We start from the raw sequence: 20,405 nt of genomic DNA, 5'->3' as shown, positions 1-20,405 counted from the left end.
CAGCATAAACAGGGCTGTCATTTTCCACTGAAAGGGTTTGCTGATTATACATGTGATTGCCTGACGCCATCTGATGGGCACAGTTGTAACAACAGTCTGAAAGTTCTGGTAATTTTTTTTTTACTTGACAGGCTCCCGCTGAATGGTTACGAGTAGTCAGCAACGGAAACGGCTTCGCAACCTTCTAGCCACGGTAGTAGTTTTAAGACAAAATTAAATTTGGTACGGAGCGGACTGCACCCGTACTATCTCTACCAGGGATCCCTTTGCTAACATGACTGTATTAGCAGGCCGATGCCACGCACCAAGCGCCATTAGATAGGTTTTGACTGCAAATAAAAGAGTATAGTGTTGGTGGGAAACCGTGGTCTTCAGTCTCGTTGCCAGGAATAAATTTCTCAAGGCAAAGCAGGAGTGTGGGGAAGATTGTACGAGAACGCACAAAAACGTCTAAGGCTGATGTTACGAGAAAGACCAAGGTCGTTCTGAGACTAACGTAATGCGACGAAACGCAAAATAACAGTAAAACGAAGCGACGCGTGGACAAAAATAATTAGGACCGTCATAAATAATAAGGACTGCCACTAGTGCTTTTAGCTGTTCAACGTCCATGTAACAGGATCTTGGAAGGTGTTAAGAAACCACACGAGCAAGACATTACTTAAAACAGAACATTTTGCTGACGCAATTTGCACATTTTTCAACATTGTTCTTTTCACATTTAATCCGTCGTTTTAAGCATTCTTTATGTGTTCACAAACTCAGATGGCCGGTGACGGATTCCTTGGTGCAGATATTAATTTCTGTCTATATAATCACTCATTACTGTGTGTTGAGTGAATAAGCGAAACTGAAAAACTAATTCTGCTAAACACCCATGACATACAAATTAACCACAAACCCTCATTTACTATCTCCATCTGCTTCGAGTGGAATCAGCCTAATCCAGTGAGCATTCAAAACCAACCCCTAGCAACCGCATGCACGTTTGCTGACCTGTGGGATTTTAACTTGTGGTAGCCATGGCTAGGCAACTCAATTGGAAAGAAGAGTAAATGCAAAAATGAACGCGAACACACAGAACCGCAAAACGCCGTCGCCCGGGGAGGAACATCTGCATGTTATCTCTCCATTCTAGGTACAGCCACGGCGTTCGCACGAAGCATCGGTAAACGAGACCACCCAAGGCCGACATGGCCCCATTTCAAGGCCCTTGACACACCGACGGCGGCCTAACTGCAGGCAGCAGACGGGGAAACGAGGGACTCGCGCTAAGTCTGCTGGCCACAACTTCAAACGATTTTGACGGACAAGGACACCCAAAAGCAACAAGGACAAGCACTCGATGTTATGGCCACAAAACAAGGACAGACATGAACAGGACCGAGTTTACTGAGCCAGCACTTCTGGAGTTTCGGGAGTATCAGAACAGTCTAAAATAATAAATCATACACTATGTCGGATCAAAATCAATGTGTTTCGTGAATTGACCTGAAAACCAAGTAAAAATGACAAAGTTTGATACCAAATTAAAACGTGGTTAGGTCAAGATGGTGCTACTAGGGTGACAGGCCATGATTTTTGTATTTAAAAAGGCTATGTAAGGACATTTTTCTTCTCACGAAATTCTTCATCTTTTAAACCACAAATAAGAAGCCTCAAGTGTCTAGAAGAGCAAACAACACACTCTTCAAAACACCCATTTTCATCCGTCCCATCTTTACAAACTGTACTGTTGTGAATTTAGCCAAACAATTTCATGTTGGTTGAAACGGGATTATGTCCTAAAGAAAAACTAAAATCTAGATTTATTTATTCAGGAGCAAGTATCAGCCATTTCAAACGTGTTCAGTTGCTTTTATGGCAGATAAGCAAAGTACTCACCATTATTATAAGAATCAACTGCTAGTTAAGTTCTTAGTCCTTCAGGGTTGGAATAATGGCAAAGGCACCAGCATATCTGTACAGCAAGTAAGTGCCACATTTTCTTACTTAAACGCAGTAGCCTCACACACCCCTCTACTTCCACTGACTAGTTTTCATTTTCATTAACTTTTTTGCTTCATGGAGTGATACAAGAATTTGCTGACGCACTGTTTAAAACATCATCTTTAATTGAAACAGTAAAGCTCCAGGTACAATGTCTGGGGTTCCAGACCCTGGGTGCAATGCTTGTGAAGAGCAAGAAGTACAAAAAGAAATTACTTACAACCTCCAAAGATCATCCTCTAAAAGAGCGATTGGGGGAAAAAAACAAACAACCAAAACCAGAAAGAATGTGCCTCTGGTATGATGGTCCTTACCTTTCATCCCATATCAGAAAATGTTCACAGGAATTCAACACAGACATGTCCATCATAAACAGCCAGGTTTACCCTTTGATCCTGAATTAATCAAGACAGTGGATGGGGCATTGCCTTCTTCACACTGGCAAAAGTGTTTGAAGGGCTGTCAAGGGCAGCACATTGCTCATGCTGTATGCATTTGTGTGTGTGGAGTTCTGTGAGCATGGCAGTATGCCCATTTATTTCTTAGCAAAGGAGATCTTCATGGCATTGGTCTGAGTGATCTTAAAGCCTTGGAGGGCTTCCCTGGCCGCACCTGCCTGCACCTCATTATCAAACTCCACAAAGGCGATATCATGACGGCCAGGAACCAGACGCACCTCTTTGAACCCTGGAAACCTTAAGGAGGGAGAGAGGGGGAGTTAGGGTTAGAATTAGCATATCGACTTATTTCCACACACACACACACACACACAAACAAAACAGGGTGATCTAGGAGCAAGTTTGAGGACTTCTGTGCATACATACTATTGCTGTTATATGAAACAGTAATGTTGAGATGAAAGAGAAATAAAATCCAGAAGGAAAAGGAATTGCTTACTGGTTAAAAAGCATAGACAGCATGAGCTCATTGGTCTCCTCTGGGAGGTTGGTGAGGAACAGGATATGGTTGGGTGGGTTCTCTGAGACCTAAAGAAAAAAACCAACAAAACCTTCAACAATCTAAACTGTACTGTGTCTGAGCACTGGGTAGGTATCTGACATGCCTGCTTATTCATACCTGCTGAGGCATCTGGCCTGGCATTTGCCCCGGCATCATCTGGCCTGGAGGCATGGCACCTGGGGGCATCTGACCAGGACCCATGCCAGGTGGGGGCATCATACCAGGAGGGGGCATATAAGGAGGCTGGCCTGGCATTGGCATCATTCGAGGAGCCTGACTCATAGGAGGCATTCCCTTAAAAACAAAAGGCACAACAATGTTCAGCTCTGAGGTACACAGACCTTTACTACTTTTGCTGTACGATTTGTGATCATTTTACATCACAGTTACAGCCAAGATCCACTGTGAATCAGACTACATAAACCCGTGTGAAGAACCTCTTCTCCTGCCCACCCCCTGCACAAGACTATGCCTTACATTGTGACACTGTAGGCAAGAAGCTTCCACTGGATTAAGAGAGTAAACCCTAAAAGTCTGGGTTGGCATTACAAACTCACCGGCATAGCTGCAGGTACTCCTGCCATGCCAGGGGCCGCAGCTGGCAGCCCCTTCTTTGAGCCTGCTGCGTCGACACCCTTAGTTTTCTTCTTTTCCTTCTTACGATCCCGCTCCACGTACGTGCCCTTCATCTTCGCAATAATGTCCGAGTCTTGCTTGGCATACTGAATGCGCTGCCGAGTGTAAGAAACAGAGCAAACTCTTAACTCGGGGTTCAGTGGGTGCAACTGCACTCAACTCACTAAGCAGGACACAATGGAAAGCAAGACAGGGGCATACCATGGGTTTGTCATAAAATGGAAAGCCCTGCATAGATCTGAGAGCATTGGAGGCACTGTTGATCTCTTTGAAAATCACAAAAGCCTGACCCCTCATCTTGAGGGTGCGGGACACAAGGATGTCCAAGATTTGCCCAAACTGAGAGAAAATGGCATATAGTGATTTCTTCAATTCTGTGATAGAGACAAAAGAGAATGAAAACGTTTTACGGGGGGAGGGGGGTTGGAGGCGCAGTAAACGTTTAGCAGTGCTCATCATAAAGCAAAAATAAAAGGAAGTTTTGTTTAGTAAATCTTCTTACCATCTTTTTTAATTTTCTCATTCAGGTTGTTGATGTAAATGGTGTGATTCAACCGCAGCTCCTGGCCAGCCATGTCTCTAGCAAAGGAAAAAGATATATATTTCGAGTTCCATCTATGAGGTAACTTACGAACCACTAGATATTAGCTAGCTAACGCTAGCTGGCTAACTGAGAAAAAAAATGTGCTTAGCTAGATAGCCAAGCGATTTTTACACTGAAGACCAAATATGGTCGCAGTTCAGTAGCTATCGACTACAAAACCAAGCCTCTGAAAATTTTTAGACGGCTGGTTATTTAGCCATCTTGCGAGCTGGCTGCCCACTACCTCAACATAAGTAACGTGCATTCAGCTAGCGCCAGCCACATAAACACGTTAGCTCGCTCGCTAATACGGACAGACGGTGGCACGTCGGCCTGCTTGTGAAAGCACCGTTTGAAGACACCTTCCTGTGTATTTTACTTGGATACAAATACAGCCACGTCCGACATACGCACATGTTAAATGGAAAGCAACACAATGGCGCAAATTACAGTTAAATATCAAATACCTCCGTTGTGTTCACCACGTCCAGCAGATACTAGCGAAAAAAGAAACAGGCGCCCCAGGAAGTCCCACCTTTCACAGATCACTACTTCCGCTTCTTTCGCAAAAGAATAATTCAATTGGACCATTCTCTAAAAAAGCGACGCGCCGATTGGTGGGTTGTAAGGCACGTCATTTTTATTGGTTACTAGATAAAGCTTTGATCTGATTGGTTTGCTACATTGTACCAGTCTATAATGTTCGGGTAATACATTATTGCACTAACGCAACTTTGTATCGATTCTGCAGAGAAACGTGGCACAACACTACGAGTAGTTTGGGACAAAATAGGTTTAGTCCCAAAATAAGTCAGATTAGATGTGACCTTTTTTTTTTAATGCCAATGATACGACTACCCGCTTGTTTCCTTATTCGGAATTGGTTTCTCCATTATGCACGCTTAAAACTGTCTCGCAACCTATGAGGGTTTATTTCTGTGGGATGTAATGTAATGGAGTTACACCAAACACCACAGAAGTTTGACTGAGGTCGGTATATTTATTGCTATGCTTTCGGGAAAGAACGTTATAATCGCTCTGATGAGCAAATGTCAGTCTGCAGTAATAAAACGTTAAACGGGCTGTGGCCTATATTACAGTCATCACTGTCGGCCTTTGCTTTAATAATGTATTGTCACATGCACTGTATTTCACTTCTACTAATGCCAAAGGAACACCTGTTTGTTATCCCGACCTCTCCTCACCCAGCAGTGCGATAAGGTGGACAGTGACCGACCATGTCAACAGATCCCAATCTTTTTCCTCCTCCTCCACCACCACCTCTCATGGCCCCAGCTTCACTGGTGCCAAACAAACAGAAGCTCTATCAGGCCATAGCAGCGGGAAAATCCCCCATGGAGGGGGACTTTGAGGAGGCCCGGTTACTACTTGGGCAGAGAGAGAGTAGGTAGGAAAACCTTCATAGAACTTATACATATAAAGAGTAGAATGTAAGAGACAGTTTCACTGCACATACAATAGAGCAAATAGATTTTTGTGTGGTTTTGTTTATATTATTAGCCTATTTTATGAACACTGATTGTTAAAAACATTTTATTTTATTTTTGCAGTTTCAGGAAGGACCTCCAGTGGGTGCTCATTAACACCTACGTGCCTTCACTGATTCAGGATGGCCCTAAGTGAGTCCCCTATGTTTTGTTTGACTGCAGCAGTGCACAGCTCAGTGTTTTCCAGTCTTCCAAAACACCAGATTCAGCATGGTGAGAATAATATGTTGAGTATTAAGTTCAATCAGGTGTATTGGAGCAATGGGCAAACAAAAGCAGGCTGTGCTGAAGTCCCCATTTCCCTACAGAACTCTGTTCATTCTCTTGTCTAACTATCCGTGTAGAATTTTTATTTGCTTTCATATTTATGATTTGAATTGGGACCAATTTTAATTTATGTTATTTGTTTGACTGAAGATGTGGCTTAGTGGCCTTATGGATGGCTGCATCTTTACTGAAGCCTGCACAGGCCATGTCCTTAGAGAAGATCACCCAGACTGCACTGGACAAAGGTTATACTGCCCAGGGAGAAATGTTTTCAGGTACCTGTTTGCTTGGTGCAGAGGCCACATGTATCACATTGGGGTGCTTGGCAAGTTTTGGAATGCTTTCACAGAGTATATGAATGTACACGTAAGTCTGAACAGCAACAAAAATGCACCAAAATAACCAGTCTTTTAGAGAAGAAAATGCAGGAAGAAACTGGCTAATTCAGTTTGCAGTGCAATGAAATTGAGTTTCAGTGTGAAGGTGGAACATCTGAACTTTTCCTTTGTAATGCAAAATGTGTCTAAGTGGACTGTTTAGATTGTTCTCTTTGGCCTGTGTTAGCCAGTGACATGGCTCTTCTTGCGGAGGAGGTGTGCGGCTGCAGAGTTCAGAGGCTGTCGGGTGGCATGGCAGGTGACAATGCTGTGACTATCCAGAAGCATCTCACTGGTGGCCAGCCGATCTTAATACCGTATCCTTATCCTTTTAACACGTAAATGCACACGCAGGACCTATCCCACTCTTATACTCTTACACATACAACTCTCTTAACATTTGCATGCATCTCCTGGACACATTAAAATCCTAGGCTTCAATCCAGTTAACATGTGCAGCGGAACTGGGAAAAAAAAGGCTTACGAGAGGTAGATCACATTTTCTCTAATTTCATGGTTGCTCCACTAGGTGGTGCTGCATTATTCCAGCAGCGCTGCATGCTCCCATGTACACCTTGACCGCTTTGGCACAGATATGATGAGGATTTTAACCATGAACCCTGCCTACGCCAAGGACACAAAGCCCACTGGGCTGTAGCATCAGGTGAGATATGGTGGTACACAAAACCTTCACAGCAAAAATAAACAAACACAAAAAACAACCTATGCTGAATATGCAGTTTTATTACTGGAATTCCTATAATGGTCTGGCAAGTAGAACCAACTGCATGCGTTTGTCTATCGGCTTTCTGGTGTATTTCAGGTGTTCTGCTTGGCCTGGTCCAGGGGAGTGTAACCAGCAAGCAGATGCCCAGAGACACCACTCTGCCCTGGCTCCACATTTGCCAAGGTGGAGTCCCTGCTGAGTGGCCCATGAGTGCAGTCAGCGAGGTCTACGTCTTAACCAAACAGGGCAAGAGCCTACGCTACCAGCTGTGGGAGTTCGACACAGTGACACAGAGTAATGCTCAGCTCAAGGAAATGGATCCCCAGAGGGCTAGCGATGGAACATACTATGTGCTGCCCCCTGGTGGAGTGGAGGAGGGACTGGCAGGCCAAGTGGTGTTGCTCTACACATGCCCACAGCCAAACTGACCATAGGAGTGGCTAATTGAGTACCTCTATTGACAGGATTTTATATTTTGGAAGTTTTGAGGTTATGTGTGTGAAAAGTGTAATAAGTATGTTTTGAATTGAAAAGCGGTGTAAAATCTGTCACTTCAGCCTGCATTTCACACTTTGTCCACTAGGGTGCATGTGCTACCCCAGAGGAAGCACTCAGGTTTTTATGGAAATTTATGAAATTCCCTTTCTTGTGAAATTTGGATGCCTGGACATTCCAGGTCTTGAGGAAGCTGAGCAACATATTCTTGCTACTGTGACTCAGAAATAAACCCAAAGGATTTTGTTACCTTCAGTCACATCATGTTTTTCCAAAGGTGCCAGATACTGTTGATATATATTTATATTGATGTGCTATGATAACTTGGCACCTTTGAGAACATGCGTTATAATTAGGTATATTCTGGGAAGTTGTTTGTAAAGGACATGAAACAAAAGGGGGTGTTTCGGCTGTACAGTTTGGGAAGTCCTGAGTATATAAACGATTCTCAAGTTCATTTCTGAACCAGCATCAGTGTAGCAGGTCTGCTATGACTCATACACTGTGACTAATGGACCTGTAAGCACTACTGCCACACCTGCGATGGCTGGTTCTCAGGAGGGAATAACATCCAGGCTGAAAAGCATTTGTAGAAAACACCACTTTTGTCTCTTCAGAAATACACCAGTTTAAAGTGATATTTGCTATAAACATGATTCAGTTATTATAAAGGAATACAATTGGTCATATGCACCTACTTCATTTTCACAGACTGTTACTAGTTGAGTCTTAGGTAAAGTGTACTAAGGGTTAACCTATGGTCATTGTATGTTGAGCAAGTGTTTCTTCTGTTTAAGGAACTTATGAAAGCAGAAACATGATGCAATAGGTTCATAATGGAAAACTAAGTTTACATATGGGTGATGAGGCATGTAATCTGTATCTGAATTTGAGACAACTACTAATAAAAACAGTTTGTATAACACACACACCCAAATCACATTACATATTTGAAATGCTCTCGCTGAATGTAATAATGAGAAGAAAGTTCTTTTAATGCTCACAGTTCCAGTTTATTGCATTAGCATTCAAAGATAAAGAAAGTGGGAGAACAGCCAAGCACTTAAGTCCATTTCTGGGCTATAAAATTTTCCTAAACCAACCTGTTATTTCTGCATAAAATAAAAGAACTGAAATGTATTCAGCCTAGTAAGTTCACTTAACATTTTGGCATGACTGCAGGGACATGTTGCCTTGTGCTGAGTGGAAGTGTCTGAAAGGTAGTCACAGTTGCAGCTGTAATGCTGTGTTGGATTGCTGACTGACAAACCAAGACATCATGCATGGTAGTCCTGTTAAACCACCAAATCCTGACTCCTGTTAGAGGATCCGTTTCTCGACTTTAGAAAAGAGTGGTGCTAAACTCTGCCACCATCTTCAAACTACATTCACAGGGGAAAAAGAAAAGACCTGAAAGAAGTCATCTGACAGTGGGGAATGGCAGGAATTAAACCGCTGGATTCCAAAACAGCGCCTACCAGAGGGTCTCAGAGAACCCATTTATCAGGGCTTGTCTGGTCAAGAATAAGACCTCCAAGACTTGGATTGTGCAGGAATAGACACATTACAAAAGCCTTTGGTGGCTTCCCTTCACATGCATGGAACAACAGTGGTAAAGTCCTGCTTTAGCTTAGTGTAGCACAGTGCGATGCATGTATAAAGGTACTGCAGAAGCACCCATGACGAGGCATGACCAGGAACTGGTTCGTCAACACGTACCCCTCACTGAATTTTGTTCTTGGATGCAGACACCCAAACTTACGTAAGGTAAACTGTCACAGGACTAGCCAGAGGATTAACCAAAACTGAATGTATGGCAGCATTCTTTCTAGGCAATTCTATTGAAACAGGTGTAAAGAATTTTTCAATTAAATTGTAGACTGCATATTTCCCTAGAAATATCTCAGAATTCTCATGAAACCTGTTTTCTAAGAGAAGTTCAAAAGATAAGTACATAGAAATTACATAGAAATTTCCACAACATAACAACCAAACAACCTCGTTAGAAAAACAAAAGAAACAAAATGAGCAAAAATACAAACCACACCCACAGAGCCTAAAAAAGTTCACGGGACACCTCCTGAAACAATGAAATCAGACAATATTAATTATGCGGAAACAACTCTACTAGCAATACTTTTGCGCAATATGCAACACTGCCCTTATATACACACACACCTTAATATAGAGTGGTTAGTGTATTGGTGTTCTTGGCTCAATCACTTCAAGGTGTACTCCCATACTGGTTAATTAGGACACAAGTCATTGTTCCCTAGCTCTAAGACGTTCGTAGGCCTGGATGATGATTCTGTTCAACTTAAAGCCATTTAGAGAATCTAACAACTCTAGATGACAATGCTAATAAGTAAAGTTCCCCCCCACCTTAGTAAGCTAGTCACCAGTAGGCTTCACAATGCAGTGGCTTTCCAAAACTCTGATCTCCACCAATGAAACTCCCAGTCTCCCAGTGATGACAGGAAGTCCACTCAAACAATTAAGATAAACTATATGTGCCCTGTGACAGTGTCAACAAGCTTTCCAAAATGTGAAGAATTACAATGAGCTCAGCAGACCCAATGTCCTAACGAATGCTCTGGCTTACAGTGTGTTGGTCTTTAAAGAAAACCCCAAACCACCAATCTATATCATCTCCCAGGGAAAGGTGAAGTTCAACACTTGTGAAAGCTTCAAGACCCTCAAACCAAGTGCAGAGTACATGTTACTTGGTGAGCGTTACATTTTCCAAACACAAAAATATATACTACTTTGAGAGCATTGAGGATACTCTCTGTGTCATATATATTTAATTTATATATATATATATATATATATATAAATATATATATAAATATATGACGCAGAGACATTTAAAAGAAAGGTGGCGGCCCTTAAGGCTAAAATTAAATTAGTCTATTTACAATACTATAAAAATATTAAGAACATTCCAGTGTGCTAGTGTTTGCATATTTCCTGAGCTTGAAATAGAAAATAAATTGTGTGTGTGTATATATATATATATGACCCTCCGATTTTCTGATTCTTCCTTATTTTGGTCCAGTTACAGTGCATGGTCTTTACATGTGTCCTGCTTTACTGAGCGGTGGGTGTGTGAGTGTGCGTGCATGCATGTACATGGTTGATCAGCAGTCTGGTGAGGCTGGTGAAGTATATCCACTCTGGTCCATCATTAGCTCCTGTTCTTCACCTCTCCCTTCCTCCTACAGTATGGAGCTGTTAGTATGCCACCTTGTGTGTGCCCCTCTCTCACTCTCTCAAGGCTGGGGAGAGGCAAGCATAGCTCCCAGGATCTCGATCAGGTTGTCCAGGCCCCAGAGGTAGCCATCTTCACGGTTGCCCTCGACCCAGGGCGTGCGGTGGTCCAGGGTCTGGCGTGGGGGCAAAGGTACTGTCTTCCCAAAGTCGATCATCCACACTTGGGCTTGGCCCGAGGAGTCATGCACAAACAGGAGTGAACTGCCCACCACCTGCAGACAGGGGGCGATAGTGGTCTCCACAACTGGAATGTAAACAGGCGCACCTATCGAAACCAGTCTAATGGAGATGGCCCTCTGGCCACGAGTGAGGGGAGACTACGACTCACCTCGTGCGTCCGGAAGAACTCGGACATCTCCAGCACCCCACGCAGTTCCTCTAATCTCTTGCGGTATCTCCTCTACAAACAGAGAAAAGTAAAGAATAGCTAAACAAGACATACTACTCTATTTAAACTGGGACAAGTCTTAACCATGCTTGAGTTTTTAATAGGGAATCACCATTAAGTGCCTGATATAAACCTACTACTAGGCCTATCTGTGTTTGGAAGGCCAACTTACTTGATGTAATCATTTACTGCAGAAAGGAATCAACTGTGTTACAAAGACAGAATTCATTAGCTCTGCGTTCAGCTGGAGCAGAGCAGACTTACCAGGATCTCAGAGTTCCCATTCACAAAGTCCTCCAGGGCTTTCATAACCTGTTCTCTGTGCTTAGTCCTTTTAAAGTTAGTATTGCATGTGCCATCTGCTTTCTGCACACACACACACACACACACACACACACACACACACACACACACACACACACAGACAGAGAGAGCGAGCGCATGAGAGAGTGAGAGCGTGAGGCCAGACAAATGCCTAATACATTTGCATTTAGTCCTGCAATGGAAAATTAGGTCATAGAGCACAGACGGAACAGACAGTCAACTGTGGTAGTGGCTATTCATATATTTATCTTGAACATTTGCCATCATCATCATCTGGAATTTGTTTTCACGCCAAGACGCATTTATCTTTATCTATATATACTCAGGGACTCAGAAACACACCGACGGCTGTAATGGTTGAATTACAACTCAGATCAGTCAGATCAGGGTGAACATGCCAACAATGTCTGGATTACAAATCAACTAAAATATTCTGTGTTTAACAGTTTACAATCAAAAATAATATCAAGAAATATTACCATAGCAATAGCTACACAACAGTCTGACCATCATCAGCATGCAAAATTTAAAAGGAACAATGTTTTATCTATTAATTAACCAAGTTATCAGGTAAAGAAAAAATTAAAAATAAAAGACAGATTCTCAAGGCAAATTTACAGTAACCTGGCCAATAATCCAAACATAGCAGCACATCACCAATACAGGTAGGAAGAGACGTCAAATTCCAACCCAAGTTCTCGGAGTCATGAGCCTGCATGACTGAAGTGGGTTTTTTTTTTTTTTTTTTAAACGATGTAAGCAGCTTACACATTACATCCGGACAGTTAAAACAGATATTCTGAGAAAAAGAACTCTGTCACTATCTCGTAATCAGGAACTAAACTTGCCAACAGGGTTGGGTTGCATCACCCAGTCAGTATGCTCCCCTGCAAGTAAACAGTCCTCCTGGTCCTGCCATTCAACACAGCGCTGGCTTTAAGAGCTGGGAGCCATACCCACCTTGATGCCCTCGATGCGGAAGCCCAGCGTGGCTGTGGAGCTGAGCGTCTCTCGCCACTGCATGTAGCGGGGCTTCAAGATGGCCTGCTGCCGCCTCTCCTCTGGGCTGGGAGCGTCCGGGTCCACCGCCACCATCTTCTCGTACATATCCCTCCGTAGCTTGGGCCGCTGTTGCGCCTTCACCAGCTCCTCCTCAAGGTACGTCCTGGACACGCGGGGAGAGAGAGAGAGAGAAAGGAAAAAAGAAAGAGCAAAGAATGAGAACGTGAAAAAGACGACTTAAGAATTGAGACGATTATTAGGAGAGTATTCTCACAACATAATCACCATAATCTCGTGCGTGTGTTTCTGATCAGACAGACCGATTAGTTAGTGATTCATTGTGCAATGCTGACAACAGCAGAAGGGTCAGTGGAAGCCATTTCCAGGGTCCCGCAGCACACGGTCTCCCTCAGATCTGCTGTCCTGCGTCTTCCCCTCACCTGCTGCCCATCTTGCAATCCATGATGGAAGGGGAGTCGAAGGACGCCAGCAGGTCTTCCATCACGTTGTAGTCTTGTCCGTCCCTGCGCGCCACGCCGTGGTAACTTGGCACGAATGGCTGCAGTGAGTCGTCCATCAGCCGAGTCAGACACAGCTGCTCACACTCGCAATACTTCTTCAGGAGTCTGCCGTACTCATCCCATTGAAAATTGCCTGCACATGCACACAAACACACACATACTTGTTTAAAATCGACTTATATAACCTTTTACGTGTTAAATATTAAAATGTTGCACTGTGACAATGAGAGAAGCTATCCAAGCTTGTTCGAGGGCAGCTAGTGGTTCACCAAGCCATTAGTACTCAATCTTTCCAAATTCTGTTCCTGCAGTATCTTAGCATATTTTAGTGCATATTTCCTATAATGTTAGGCTCAACTCTGATTAATGAGACCTTTGTGAAGTCTTTGTGTGAGAGAGAGACACACACACACACCTGCGTGGCCTGCCAGCTGGACCCATGGGTAGTACTTCTTGAAGGAGTCTACAAGCAGCGAGCAGTGTACCACACTTTTCTGCTTCCTCCAATCCTTTGTCTAAAAACAGAGAGACAGAGAGAGAGACACACACACACACACACACACACACACACGTGAGTGGCAGGGGTTCTGCCCTGCACAGGGCCTTATGCACCGTATGCAGCCACTACGATTCGGGAACATAGCACATCCATTCGTCCTGGCACAGGTAGGCTCACCTACTGCGCTCACCCCACCCGCTTCATTTTCCTCAGAGTCTTTTAGACTACACCAACTCTGTGTGGAAGAGCCCCAGGTACTCGTCATGGGAACAGTGGCAGCAGGTCCTGTGGGGCACGTCGCCACTGCCTGTCTGATCAAATGCTGTCTGGCTGCCTGGCCTTTCTGGACACAGGGCTGGAGGGCTCATTTCCCAGGGAACTGCGAGAGCCCACGCTTCTGTTTGGAGGGGACGACTTTACAAAAAAAAAAAAAAAAAAAAAAAAAAAAAAAATTTATCTGCCACGCGAGGTCACAGAGAAAAGGAATGACGCATTTACGTCACTGCGGTATTGATTACAGGCAAATGATTAATTAGAGCAGGGATTGTGTGTGGGAAATGACAACCGTTGCTCATGCTTGTCTGTGTACACGTGTGTGTGGGTAAGAGAGGGAGTACTAAATTAATGCTCTGTCCTTGTGCAGGGTTAAGGGTGCAGGACTCGCCACACCAACACTAATCAAACTCAGTTCTACTCCATTTGCCTGACCGGATCACCTGGATTACAGGAAAGGACCACAAAACAAAAAAAACAGTCCCCCCCCCCCCACCCCTTGTACACACACGCAATTAAGTAACCCTATCTTTGTGAAGTCTTACACTGGTTCCAGTTATACTGTAATAAAATAACCCTAATCTGATACCCAACCCTCATCTAAACCAGCCTTTTCTTTAAAAAAAATCTATAATATAAAGGCATGTCCACCTGTGAAAACTAGCAAACAGAAACCTACAAGCTCTAAAAAAACCAAAAAAAACCCAACAACACACTTCTGAGTGCAGTAAGTTAAGTAGCCAGCCAGCCACACACACACTCTTTAAAACCTCAAAACACACCCACGTACACACAATGCTCCACACACACACACACACACCTCTGAACTTTCCCCATGCATCTGATTTTCCTCCATCGTTCAATCCATAGATTGTGGCAGTCTTCACACTCATATAGCTTTATGAAGAACACTTTACAGTGTTTAGAAGGCTACATGACACCTACATAAACCCTTCACGACAACAGACTTTGTGTTTATAAAATGTTTATTCCAGCTGACATAAAAGCATCTGTTGTCAACTTTGAAGCCAAGCTGACATAAATATGTGAAGTGACAGATTCTGGGTGACATTAGGAAGAGTTATGACCCTTTGTCGGGTGTAATGACAACTGGCTGTAACTCAAGTGTTTTTTTTTGGCTTTTTGGTATGTCAGGGTGACATCCTGTGGACATGACAGCTTGCCAAGTGATGCTGTTGGTATAATTGTGAAGACCTAGTATCATCAAAAATCACTCTCACAAATTGATTATTATAGTTGCTTGCTTACGATTAATAACAACTACTGATTGTTAATGATGGGAGCAGATCGGTCATTTCACTCACTCACCGGTCAGTGCAACGACATGATTCAAAGCCACAGGTTATAAATGAGAATCCTACCGAACGACTGCACAGTTCCCGGGCCTTTGTGATTTAGCATGAATGCAGCAGCCAGCATTGCAGTTCATTTAAGGCCTCTTACCCTGTCGCTCCACTTCATTGATGCCTGCCGCGAGCAACATTGTCAGCTTCTTCTGCCGTCTGCTTCATCAAACATGCCTGTCCTGAGCTAATGGAGCCTAATCCCATCACTCCTTCTGAGTTAATACTCTCAGCTCTACACAGTGGGCTTGACCTCATCAATCCCTTTTACCTAATGCTGCATTCATATTCCACCTCCCCTACCCTGCTCCATTCAATGACGGAGCATTTTCCCACACAGCTCCTAATGTGCTTGTTTGTCTTCTCCTATATTGGCCCCCAGGGTAAAAGAAGCCAGGGGTCATGTGACACACCTGACCCGCAGGGAAAAAAAGACCATACTCAGCAAAACCTGTCACTATGCTGATGTCAAGGTCGTCATTGTTTTTTGTAAGCAATGCTCTGACCCTCGTACACACACACACACACACACACACACACACACACACACGTTAAATTCCATTCAGTTTCAGTGGAAAGTATTTTGCTGTCGTGACCTTGACAATGACCCAGCCCCATCAGCCGCCACGGATAAGATTCCATTCCAGAGGTCAAGGGTTGCTGCTGTAATGATGTAACCACCCCAGAAAACATACGGGGCACTGTCTAAACATTTAAACCCTGAATGAGTGCATGTGCGTGCACACACACACCAAGGATGTAAACACATGGACCCTGGCTCAGTAAGCTCTAGTTGGGTATGAATGCCTGCCCTGACCAAATGTTTAAGCAAACGTAGCTTTTGCCTTAAGGAATATGTGAGAGTCTGGGAGTGTGAGTAGGGGTCACCTCATAGATGGAGCAATATTGCGACAGCAGAGAAAATCAGCTGACAGACACAGACAGACAGACAGCAAGTAGCTCTCCTCCAACTCTCATGTGTCTGTTTCTGTCCCTCTCTTTAGCTAGCCGATATCCTGTCCCTCCTGACCGTACTGCTTTTTGGTCCTGCCCATGACCCTAATCTTCCAATCAGCTTTTTGTCTAGTTTCACATAAAACATGTAAACATGTATGCTCATCCTGATTTCAAAATCACACTTTCTTCCTGTTCCTACCTATGAACTGCTCTAAAACACACAAAATGAAATATGAAGGCAAATATGCAAAATGTAATTTTACTTAAATGAGTTATTTTTTTGTTGGTGTGCATTTATCTGCGGGTGTTTCCTTAGCCAAGATGAGGTTGGAGCTGTCCCCGCCCACCTCCAAATCTCTGCCTGTTCTCTCGCTTTTTTTTCCACACCACCCCCTGCCCCACCCCCTCAGACCGCCTTCTTTTCTGGAAAGAAAAATTCCTGATATGCAGGTACAATTTCAGTACACAGTGTATAAAAAAAAAAAAAAAAAAAAAAAAAAAGCAGTCCAACAACTACATTTCTTCTGACACACACACAGAGAGAGAGAGAGAGAGAGAGAGAGAAATTGGATGATTCCACTAGCTTGTCCTTAGGGATCACATCAAATTTAGAATCCACTGAGTAGTGTGTAATAAGAGAACATAACAGGCGGCTTCGTTGAATTCAGTCTTTATGAGCTTGTTTATATCTGAAACCACAGTGCCACCCTCATTTTTTCTTGCACCCACAGATGTGTGCGTGTGCGTGTGCGTGTGTGTGCGTAAGCATGTATGCACGTGAGTGTGAAGGGAAGAGCAAATTTTCCCCTCGTTCTTTTCTAACCATAATGCTGAAAATGTGGAACAAGAATTCACACACAGCAAAAAAACAAAAACAAACAAACAAACAAACAAACAAACAAACACCATTGCCATAATCAAGGCGAATGGCATTTCTAAGTCATGACCACAAGTTCAAAAGCGAAAATGGAGATAGAGGGACTGAAAAAAAACAAGTCTCACCATATATGGCTTCATTGTTGCTTAGTGACAAAGGAACCTCCTACAGTTCAATTTTCCATGACATGGCCTCGACTGAGACGGCCATCAGACCATGTGCGTACAAACGTATACGTGTGAGGAAGCGTGGCGACGTCAGTCACTGATGTCAAAACAACAGGCTGGCTGGAATACGCAACATCCCAGCGTGTGCAAGAATAGCGGTCGGCCACCGAACCAGCTGACAGTGGTTACAAACAGCCGAGCAGCTATTTCCAAACCAAAGGAAGCTTACTCAGACATAAAATAGGAGTGATTGTTATTGTTAAGGTACACACTCACTTCCTGAGGTTCATGTCTCCATACTGATTCACTGATGAGACATACATTACACACACGCACCTTGAATTACCTACATCTTGATAGTTCTACCTTAGGAAGTTAGATGGAGCATGTGCGTGTCTTTTCTGAAGAAGACTGAAGTCACATGTTACTTCCTGCGCTGTACCACAAATGGGGCAAAAACACACAACAAATGCATAATTGGGAATAACCAGACCATAAACCACATAATGTTACCTAAAAGTTCTTACTGGATACAAAAACATACGACAACTATAAGAACTGGGGAATGAAAACAGGTAAAGAGGAAATGACTATTTTAGTCATGCTTATGTGCCAATTACATTTTAGCACAAGTAATAAAATGAGCTATGAGGCCCTATAGGACCTAATGACATGTTACAATACAACTACAATAAATGACTATTGAAAATGGACCCCTTCTTAATCGTGAATAGTCACATATCATGTTAATCAGAGAAGTTTCTCCAGGACAAGCGAACCACATCTTGTACATATCTTGTATGTAAATTGAAGCACGAGACTACCACAATCCCAGGTGAGTTCTCAATCTGCATACAAGCTGCCATAACACATGGCACAACGTAATCGCCGCACCCACCTCCATCCTGTCACGTTATCCATGCTCAAAACAGATGAGACGTTAATCATCGCACTATAGTCAACCCCCCCCCCCACCCCAGGGCTGAGCTGCATGGTCATAAACACAGTTCGTAATTCCTAGAGTTCTCTGTATCGCACCTCCCAAAATCTCACTTGGAAAAGGGAGGGATTCCCAAGAGACGAGCGGCATCCCCACCCACCCATTTCGGCCACTCGGCGCAGAACTCGCAATTCCCAGGCCTCTAATTCTGATGTGCAGCCTCCAAGTGAGACACATCAGATATGTGCTGACTAACATTCAGTATGGCCTTTCAAGAACATCCAGAGACACTGTGATCATGCAGCAAATTGTGGTGTGCTTTAACACAAGGTTGTGATAAAGATTTTGCTAATGAAGCCCAAGACCTTGAACAGCACAGTCCTGGTTATTTTAGGTTTATCCACTTTATAAGTAGCTCTGTCCTTCCAGCTGAGAAAGCAATTACATTCTTCTAATATCTGCCTGATGACAATGTGCTATACGAACACAAGGCCAATGAAACCAAGTAATCTCTCCTGTCTGACCACAGAACAATCAGCTCTAGGACAAGTGTTGCATCCTGTTATGATAATCAGGGTTGTGCAGTGAATCCACCCCCCTCCCTGCACTCAGGGAGACAGCAGCAACTAATCATTAACTATTTAATCATTAACTATCTTGTGGACTCTCCACAAGATTGACATGTGTTGCATGGCCTGTGGAGGGTGTGACAAGACCTCTGTCTGCTAATGATAGGAGCAGTGATACACACACACACAGAAACTTTCTTTAGATATACAGGACTATAGCGTTTAATCTGTGCTGATTTGGCTCACTAAAACGCGAGAGATCTTCGGTGCATGTCCCTGACCAACAACGTGGAGGAGGAATAGTTCACTCACCCCGGCGACCTCGTCCGAGTTGCCAAACCTGCCGTACGAGCTCGGGGACAGGCTCGTGGGCTCTGCGTCGCTGCCAGCATAGTCATCTTCAGACTCCTCGAACGACGAAGCCGACGACAGTCCAGCCGAGGATGAGCTAGACAGTTTCCGGGGGGAAAAGTACTGCACCGGGGAGCCCCCACATCCACTGTCGGAGCAAGCAAACTCCTCGTCCGGTTGCTGGTCTAATGATAACCGCCTAAAGCCCAGCGAAAAGTCGGCAGTCAGCGAGCTCTCCGCGTCTGGAAGCCGGCTAGGGCTTGGCTCGCGAGTAACGATTAATCTCGGAATAGTTCCGTGAAAATTAGGATTGTCCATTAAAACCTGAATGCCGCTGTATTCCTCCGTAGAGTTGGACAGATTTTCTTGGTCCGTGGTGTCCCGGGTATCTGTAGTAAACCCATCACCCGGCCGAGTGGGTTTGCCTCTAAAGGGGGGAGGTTTCGTCCTACCCGAAGGAACAGAGAGACTATTTACCGTACAACCGTTTGCACATCTCTTTAACTTCGGGCTTGATTCTGTTCGATTCATGCGCTCCTCTAAAATGGGCAGAGAATCGATAGGGGACAGCAGCCTTTGTGCTTTGCCCTCGAAGCACACATCCTCCGCTTCGCTGATCTGTCCTTCAGAATATTTTTCCATAGTCATCGATGAGGTATTCCAGTCATGGTCCTTTCCCGTTTCTCCTTCTCTGCACGTACAATCCGAAAGTTCAGCTCGATCGAGCCCACCAAACCTCGGTGTGCTAAAATCTGCATCGATAGACCAACTTGTTTCCTCTCTCAAAACTCTCTCAAGATTTCTCACAGACGACACGGACACATGTTCATCATCGAATACGCTCCTACACACGACGGTTAGATCCGTTTCTAAATCGCTTCGGCCGTTAAATAACTTTTCCTGGCCGTCTACCTCGCCACAATTCTTAAACACATGCTCCGTTTCGATGGTGTTACGGCGATACGATTTAAGCCTTGGCAACTGCTTATTTTTCATTGGATTCCTGTCCGACCGGTCACCTCCGTGTGCCAAAGTACTTGTTCCGTCAACTCTCAACGTCGCACCTGGCCGTGCCTGAGAGTTTCCTTTCACTTTGAATACAGGCGTCGCTGAGCACGTCGAGACACAGAGCGACTGACCCATTCTGCATACCGTGCTGATCAATCATCCTAATTCTTTTAACATCGGCGCCACGCCCATTCAAGAAGTCATGGCAGTGGGATGAACTTTGAAGATTGAGCACTTTCTTGATCTTTCTTTTCTTTGTTATGCCCAGCATTTATGAAGCAGTCGGTTCCACCTGCATTTACTCAAAAAGGGGCAAAACTCGGTACCATTATTTTCTGAAAGGCAAGATA

At 44.0% G+C, this 20,405-nt stretch overlaps 3 protein-coding genes across 4 annotated transcripts; 1 reads left to right on the top strand and 2 right to left on the bottom strand.

Moving 5' to 3' along the window:
• Positions 1 to 2,096: 2,096 nt before the first annotated feature.
• Positions 2,097 to 4,726, bottom strand: LOC113577431 (U1 small nuclear ribonucleoprotein A). Its single transcript, XM_027010068.3, has 7 exons — positions 4,636 to 4,726; positions 4,088 to 4,164; positions 3,787 to 3,959; positions 3,507 to 3,680; positions 3,067 to 3,243; positions 2,887 to 2,975; positions 2,097 to 2,684 (listed from the first exon to the last, which is right to left on the bottom strand). Exons 2-7 carry the CDS (start codon positions 4,158 to 4,160, stop codon positions 2,525 to 2,527), a joined length of 846 nt encoding a protein of 281 aa, XP_026865869.1. The 5' UTR covers positions 4,161 to 4,164; positions 4,636 to 4,726; the 3' UTR covers positions 2,097 to 2,524.
• A 144-nt stretch (positions 4,727 to 4,870) lies between these two features.
• actmap (actin maturation protease) lies at positions 4,871 to 8,467 on the top strand. 2 transcript variants are annotated; one of them, XM_027010084.3, is made up of 7 exons: positions 4,871 to 5,158; positions 5,381 to 5,576; positions 5,740 to 5,808; positions 6,094 to 6,218; positions 6,508 to 6,637; positions 6,914 to 6,984; positions 7,144 to 8,467. In XM_027010084.3, exons 2-7 carry the CDS (start codon positions 5,407 to 5,409, stop codon positions 7,473 to 7,475), a joined length of 897 nt encoding a protein of 298 aa, XP_026865885.2. In that variant the 5' UTR covers positions 4,871 to 5,158; positions 5,381 to 5,406; the 3' UTR covers positions 7,476 to 8,467. The 2 variants fall into 2 exon arrangements, with proteins under 2 accessions (XP_026865885.2, XP_081565709.1); XM_081709583.1 differs by having other exon boundaries at positions 5,378 to 5,576.
• Positions 8,468 to 8,530: 63 nt separating this feature from the next.
• On the bottom strand, positions 8,531 to 20,205 carry itpkcb (inositol-trisphosphate 3-kinase Cb). Its single transcript, XM_035525428.2, has 7 exons — positions 19,009 to 20,205; positions 13,466 to 13,565; positions 12,970 to 13,183; positions 12,488 to 12,692; positions 11,468 to 11,569; positions 11,144 to 11,215; positions 8,531 to 11,027 (listed from the first exon to the last, which is right to left on the bottom strand). The coding sequence occupies exons 1-7, from the start codon at positions 20,188 to 20,190 to the stop codon at positions 10,815 to 10,817; spliced, it is 2,088 nt and encodes a 695-aa protein (XP_035381321.1). The 5' UTR covers positions 20,191 to 20,205; the 3' UTR covers positions 8,531 to 10,814.
• Between the last annotated feature and the right edge of the window lie 200 nt (positions 20,206 to 20,405).

Source organism: Electrophorus electricus, unplaced genomic scaffold (genome assembly GCF_041902795.1).
Source record: "Electrophorus electricus isolate QZ-2024a unplaced genomic scaffold, ASM4190279v1 Scaffold63, whole genome shotgun sequence".
Lineage (NCBI taxonomy): Eukaryota > Metazoa > Chordata > Actinopteri > Gymnotiformes > Gymnotidae > Electrophorus > Electrophorus electricus.
Note: the sequence above shows the minus strand (reverse complement) of the source record. Positions and strands in the feature narration are given on the sequence as shown.

What these genes read in the sequence shown, in the direction of transcription:
- LOC113577431 (XM_027010068.3), bottom strand. Translation starts at nt 4,160, where the DNA reads ATGGCTGGCCAGGAGCTGCGGTTGAATCACACCATTTACATCAACAAC. An exon ending in GAGTACCTGCAGCTATGCCG is followed by an intron (nt 3,244 to 3,506) that starts GTGAGTTTGTAA and finishes TTTGTTTTTAAG; the next exon opens with GGAATGCCTCCTATGAGTCA. An exon ending in CTGTCTATGCTTTTTAACCA is followed by an intron (nt 2,685 to 2,886) that starts GTAAGCAATTCC and finishes TCCCTCCTTAAG; the next exon opens with GTTTCCAGGGTTCAAAGAGG.
- actmap (XM_027010084.3), top strand. Translation starts at nt 5,407, where the DNA reads ATGTCAACAGATCCCAATCTTTTTCCTCCTCCTCCACCACCACCTCTC. An exon ending in CTTGGGCAGAGAGAGAGTAG is followed by an intron (nt 5,577 to 5,739) that starts GTAGGAAAACCT and finishes TTATTTTTGCAG; the next exon opens with TTTCAGGAAGGACCTCCAGT. An exon ending in GGCCAGCCGATCTTAATACC is followed by an intron (nt 6,638 to 6,913) that starts GTATCCTTATCC and finishes GCTTTGGCACAG; the next exon opens with ATATGATGAGGATTTTAACC.
- itpkcb (XM_035525428.2), bottom strand. Translation starts at nt 20,190, where the DNA reads ATGGGTCAGTCGCTCTGTGTCTCGACGTGCTCAGCGACGCCTGTATTC. An exon ending in CCAGCTGGCAGGCCACGCAG is followed by an intron (nt 13,184 to 13,465) that starts GTGTGTGTGTGT and finishes GTGCATGTGCAG; the next exon opens with GCAATTTTCAATGGGATGAG. An exon ending in TCCGCATCGAGGGCATCAAG is followed by an intron (nt 11,570 to 12,487) that starts GTGGGTATGGCT and finishes GTGTGTGTGCAG; the next exon opens with AAAGCAGATGGCACATGCAA.